Source organism: Etheostoma spectabile, chromosome 9, assembly GCF_008692095.1.
Source record: "Etheostoma spectabile isolate EspeVRDwgs_2016 chromosome 9, UIUC_Espe_1.0, whole genome shotgun sequence".
NCBI lineage: Eukaryota > Metazoa > Chordata > Actinopteri > Perciformes > Percidae > Etheostoma > Etheostoma spectabile.
Genome location: NC_045741.1, coordinates 3,976,969 through 3,983,150, shown reverse-complemented (window position 1 = coordinate 3,983,150; position 6,182 = coordinate 3,976,969). Strand labels below are relative to the sequence as shown.

Genomic DNA, 6,182 nt, shown 5'->3' with positions numbered 1-6,182 from the left:
GCACTGTATCTGCATGTCAGCTCCCACCTCAATTTGATTGTTTGATTTCTTGTCTATCAGGTAGTTCAGGTGTACATTTGAATAGTGCAGCTACCAAATTTGGGAAATTTAAATGTTGGCAGTTTAAATTTTGATGGTGATTTTTTACACTGCTTTTGATTTCAATCTCAGCGTTTATCTTCACTTTAGCAGAGGTTCTTTGAGTTCAACATCAGGGACTGACTCAGTTTTGGCCTCTGGGAATGTGTGTGCATCTTTCTTGATAAGCTGAAATCAACTAGGGCCTTTCTATTTGCATTGAGATTCCAAGCTTTGGCATTTGAACTTGCACCCTTGCCCATCAATTCTGCTTCACACTCTGGTGGTTTCATATCCACACAATTTTAGAAGCTTCTGGGAGTACAACATCGTTTAGCCTTTGGTAGTGTCACATCTACATCCTCTTTGACAAGCTTACATCCATTTCAGGGCTTTACTTTTGGCATCGATTCCAAATCATTTGGCATTTTGAACTTGCCTCCGTGCCCAACAATTTCTGAAACTTCACACGCGGTGGGTGGTGGTTTAATCTCCACAGCAATTTCAGGAGCTTTTGGGAGTTTAACCTCAGCTTTATCCTTTGGAAGTGTCACATCTACATCTTTCTCTGATAAGCTTACATCAATTTCAGGTCCTTTTACTTTTGGCATTGTGATTCCAAACTTTGGCATTTGGAACTTGCCTCCATGTCCTTCAATGTTAATGCCAGTTTGCAAAGGTTTTAGTTCCACTTCAGGTTTTGTATCCTCCATCTTTGCCTCTGGAATGAATACCTCTGCTTTTCTAAGACTGGCATCGATTTTAGGGGCTTCTGGGAGTTTGACCTCGACCTTTGCCTGTGGTAGTGGGAAATCAACATCTCTCTTTGATAAGCTCAAGTCAAATTCTGGCTCTCTTAATGTTGGCATTTTGATTCCAAACTTTGGCATTTTGAGCTTTTCTCCTTTTCCATCAAGCTCACCTTTAGTCTGCATGGACTGCATTTCCACTTCAGGTTTTTTAACTTGCATCTTAGGCTGTGGAATTGAAACATCCAGTTTTCCAAGATCAACCTCTGGAAGTTTGACATCAGGTTTTGTCTCTATTAATTTGACATCTACGTCTGAAAGGCTTAAATCCATTTTTGGTCCCTTCACTCTTGGCATGGAGAAACTAAGATGTGGCATTTTAAAGTTTCCTTTCCCATCCTCTTCAATTCCTGTAGTTTTCAAATGTATTGATAGGCCCTCAATGTCAGTTCTGGGTGCTTCACTGTGAATGTTAGGGAGTTTGACATCAGCTTTGGCTTCTGGTAAAGTCCCATCTACATCTTTCTTTAATAGGCTTAAATCAACGTCAGGCCGTTTGATTTGAGGTCCAGAAAAACCGAGACTTGGCAATTTGAACTTGCTTCCCTTTCCTTCATGTTCAGTTCCTGTAGTTTTAATATCTATTGATGGGCCTTCAATGCCAATGCTGGGTGTTGCAATGTCAACTGTAAGAGTGTCTTCAGGAATTTTAATATCAGCTCTATTGATTTTGACATCTTTGTCCATATCAGATACTTCTACAGAAATGTCTGGAGTACCAATTCCATATTTAGGTAGTTTGAATGTCGGCATCTTAAATTTCAATGGCGATCCTTCTCTATCTTTTTCTGTTATTTCAGGACCTTTAATTTCCACATTAGCAGAGGGTTCTTTTAGTTCAACTTCAGGGACTTTTACTTCAGCTTTGGCTTCTGGCAGTGTCACATCTCCATCTATCTTTGATAAGCCAAAGTGAATTTCAGGTCCTTTAACTTTTGGCATTGACTTTCCCAACTTGGGCATTTTAAACTTGCTTCCTTGCCCATCTATTTCAACTTCACTTTGTAGAGGATTTGTTTCTAATTTAGCCTTTTGAACTTCCATGTTTCCCTTTGAAAGAGATGCATCTGCTTTTCTAAGACTGACTTCAAGTTTAGGAGCATCAGGGACTTTTACTTCAGCTTTGGCTTCTGGTAATGTCACATCTACATCTTTCTTGGATAAGCTAAAGTGAATTTCAGGTCCTTTTACCTTTGGCATTGTGATTTCAAACTTTGGCATTTTAAATGTGTCTCCTTCTCCTTCAACTTCAACATCAGTCTGTAAAGGTTTGATTTTCACTTCAGGTTTTTTAGCTTCTATCTTTGCCTCTTGAATCAAAACTTCTGCTTTTCCAAGACTGGCATCAATTTTAGGGGTTTCAGGGAGTTTGACTTCAGCACTGGCCTCTGGTATATTAAGTTGAGGTCCTTTGACTTTAGGCATAGAGAAGCCGAGATGTGGCATTTTAAACTTGCTTCCTTTCCCCTCAAGATCAGTTCCTATAGCCTTCATATCAATTGAAGGACCCTTAAGGTCAATGCTGGGTGCTTCAATATTAACCACATGCTTATTAATGTTAGCTACATCAATTTTGACTTCTTTGTCCATATCATGTGCTTCCACAGAGACCTTTGAAGTACCATCTCCAAATGCTGGTAGTTTAAATGTTGGCATTTTAAATCTTGATGATGGTCCTTCAACATCCTGTTGATAAACTGCAATCTCTGGAGCTTTGACCTCTACTTTAATTCCATGTTCTGTCAGTTCAACATCAGGAGGTTTGACCTCTGCTTTAGCTTCAGGCAACGTGACATCTACATCTTTCTTTGATAAACCTAAATTCAATTCAGGCACTTTAATTTTTGGCATTTTTACACCAAGTTTTGGCATCTTAAACTTGCCTCCTTGTCCATCAAGTTCCTCATCAGTCCTCAGAGGTTTGATATCCAATTCAGGTTTTTCAACTTCCATCTTTTGCTTTGAAATGGAAACATTTATCCTTCCAAGAGTAGTATCAATCTCCGGGGCTGCTGGGAGTTGGACTTCAGCTTTAGCCTCTGGTAGTGTGACATCTACGCCTTTCTTTGATAAGCTCGAATCAAATTCAGGTGCTTTGAATTTTGGCATTGTGATTCCAAACTTTGGCATTTGGAACTTGCCTCCTTGTCCTTCAAGTTCAATGTCAGTGTGCAAAGGTTTGATTTTCACTTCAGGTTTTTTAACTTCCACCTTTGCTACTGGAATCAAAACCTCTGCTTTTCCAAGACTGGCATCGATTTTAGGGGCTTCTGGGACTTGGACTTCAGATTTAACCGCTGGTAGTGTGACCTCTACATCTTTCTTTGATAAGCTTAAATCAAATTCTGGTTCTTTTAATTTGGGAATTTTAATTCCAAACTTGGGCTTCTTGAACTTGCTTCCTTGTCCATCAAGTTCACCTTCCACCTGCCAAGGTTGGACATCTAGTTCAGGCTTTTTGACCTCCATATTTTTCTCTGGAATAGAAACATCTACATTTCCTAGAGTAACGTCAACCTCAGGAATGTCTTGGAGTTCAACCTCAGCTTTTGCTTCTGGTAGTGGGAGATCTACATCTTTTTCAATTTCAGGTCCTTTAACCTTTGCCATTGAGATACTGAGATTTGGCATTTTAAACTTGCCACCTTTTATCTCTCTTTCAATTCTTCTTATATCTGCCCCATCAATCTTTACATCCTTTTCTGCATCAGGCATATTTATACTGATGTGCTCTGGAAAGGAGATGTCAGTCTTTGGGCTTGCAGCATTAAGCTTAACACCAAAACCTGTCAAACCAATGCCACCATCCTTTTTGTCTGGTGAACCATCTACTGAATCAATGTATTCAATGCTTTCACTTTCTGGTATTTTGACATCTGATATGACTTCTCCAATCTTGTTCCTTGTTTCAGTCTTTGAAATTTCTTCGTCTTGAAGAAATATAGTTCTTTCTCCCTTTACATTGTCACCTTTTTGCTTTTGTTTTGGAAAGTCAATTCCAATGTCACTGATTCTTATGTCTGGTTTTGAAATCCCAAAGCTTGTCATTGTTATCTTTGCCTTCTTTGATTTGAGTGTAACTGCAGATTCATTTTCAGATTCAATGTCCTCTTTCCCTTGCGTTTTTTGTGTCTGAAAAATGGCGGCTACTTGTACACTTTCTTTTCCAGGTATTATAACATGTTCTTTGTCGCTTTGTTTTGGCTGAGTTTTGTATTTCTTTTCAGGTTTTTTTAAATCCACTTTGCTCTCCGTTAAAAGCTCCTCTGTGGTTAAATCAGCAGATGTGATCTTTGGTAGTTTGACTGTTGTCTTGGAGATTTCTGGAGAGGCAGTTATGTCAGACTTACTAAAGTGTGCATCATGTTTTGTTTTAGTGGGTGTTTTCACTGATATTCTTTGTGCATTTGCATCTATTACAGTAATTTCTTCAGGAATAGGCACACCACTCATGTCAATCTTAGGCAGCTTAAATCCTGGCAATTTTGAAACGGCCTCTTTCACACTGTCAACATCAAATGACAGGTGTACAGTTTCAGCTTGAATGTCTTCATAATGTCCTGTAAAAACAGCTTTAGGCTCTTTAATTCCTTTGACTTTGGTCTTCTTAGACATGTCCTCCATACCTGGAATCACAATGTCTTCACGTTTGGGAAGACTGCTTTTCGACAGTCGCTCATAAGGATCTTCTTTCACTTCTGTACCCTCAGTTGTAAACTTCTCCATTTTAGGTGTACATTCTTCAAAATTTAAATTCATTTTTGGGATTGTTTCCTCAGTGGCAATGTCACTAAAGCCTATTTTAGGCAGTTTGAATGTTGGACCTGTCTTTGTTTCTTGTTTTTGTTTAACGTCCTTGCCTTTCTTTGTTTTCTCTTCACCCTTCTGTGGAGATTTCCCTATCAACGCAACGTCAGATATTTCAAGATCTACCTTTGGTACACTCATTTCCACCCTTGAACTCTCATTGCTGATTATTTGAGTATTGGTATTAAGTGCAAGTTGATCCCCCTGTAGTTTTGTTTGTGACTCAAAACTTGGGATGGCATCTGATTTTTCATTTCCAGGTTGGTCCGCTATTTCAATACTTGCCCCCAGAGTTTTCAGCCTTTTTGGTGACGATTTTGCTTTTGTATCTTTCTTGTGCGATTTATCCTTTCCCGAAATTTTCATTTTTAATTCAGACCGCTCTTTCTTCTTTTTCTTCCCATCAGGGGACTTGATACCAGAGGGGCTACCTTGACCTGCCAGAGCCACAGTTAGATCTTCTGTTTTCAAAGTGCTGTCTATAGTGATGAGTTCTACCTTGTGTTTAACAGTTTGAGGTTCAGTCAGTTTTTGATCATTTTGCTCACGTCTTAAGTCTTCCACTACTTTCAGATCCTCTGTTGCATAGATTTGAGGTGTTTCTCCTGTGGGACTTTCAAAGCACTCAGGTGAAACCATCTGCGCAGATGTTGGTGCGTCTGTGTCCTGGTCTTCAGATGAACTTATGCGCCCTCTCTTTGTTAGAACAGAGAACTTTGTTTTCTGTTTCTTTTTGCCTTTGAGAGCATCCTGAGATTTAATAGGTGACTCTGTCTCACTAGTGGTGGGGCTAAGCTCAAGCTTTCTTTGCTCATCAGCCTCTGAGGAGCTGTGAGACCTTATAAAGCGGGACTTCTTTCCTTTTCCAAAGGAGGGAAACTTAGGCCATGAAATGCGGGCATCGCCACGCCTTTTGGTTTTTCCTTGCTCCCTCATTTCTGGAGCATAAACGTCTTCCTCCTGTTGAGCAACAGAAATAGTAAATGTCAGTTTTTCTATTTAATACTCTTTTTTTTATCACGAAGAGTAACAACTTGAAAATAGTTACAGGGATGGCGTCAGTTTCAATGGCTGTTTCAGTCTCTGTGATGTCTGGTTTGCGTTTCAAGCAGAGCTTCACTCTGTAAGCCTGAGCGTGCTCCAGAATCTGAATGGCATCCTCATATGACACGTTGTCAAAATATACAGTGGCGCTCAGAATCTGATCACCTGCGCAAACAAGAGCAAATTATTTTAGAAGCTCACGGATAAGAAGGCTGTCAGGGTTTGTCTGCTAATGGGTAATTATATCAATAAACATGAAAATAACACTGAAAGTATGATTCATTAATAAACTTTGCAACTTGTGTGTGTTAGTAGTAGGGATGTAACGATTACCGATAACGGTACAACCACGATAAAAATGTTGACGATAACAATTACCGTTTTCATTTAAAATATAATTATTATCACGGTGGATTACCACGGTGTGGAAACCGTGTGTTTAAT

The 6,182-nt window shown here is 39.4% G+C and overlaps 1 protein-coding gene across 1 annotated transcript in view; it reads right to left on the bottom strand.

The window, feature by feature from the left end:
- Window positions 1-559: 559 nt before the first annotated feature.
- Window positions 560-6,182, bottom strand: part of LOC116695180 (neuroblast differentiation-associated protein AHNAK) — a gene marked incomplete at its 3' end in the record, with an annotated part of 17,074 nt that continues 11,451 nt past the window's right edge. Inside the window, 3 exon segments of the mRNA XM_032525291.1 lie at window positions 560-1,745; window positions 2,004-5,654; window positions 5,743-5,903. Of these exon segments, the coding sequence (XP_032381182.1) occupies window positions 560-1,745; window positions 2,004-5,654; window positions 5,743-5,903 (4,998 nt within the window).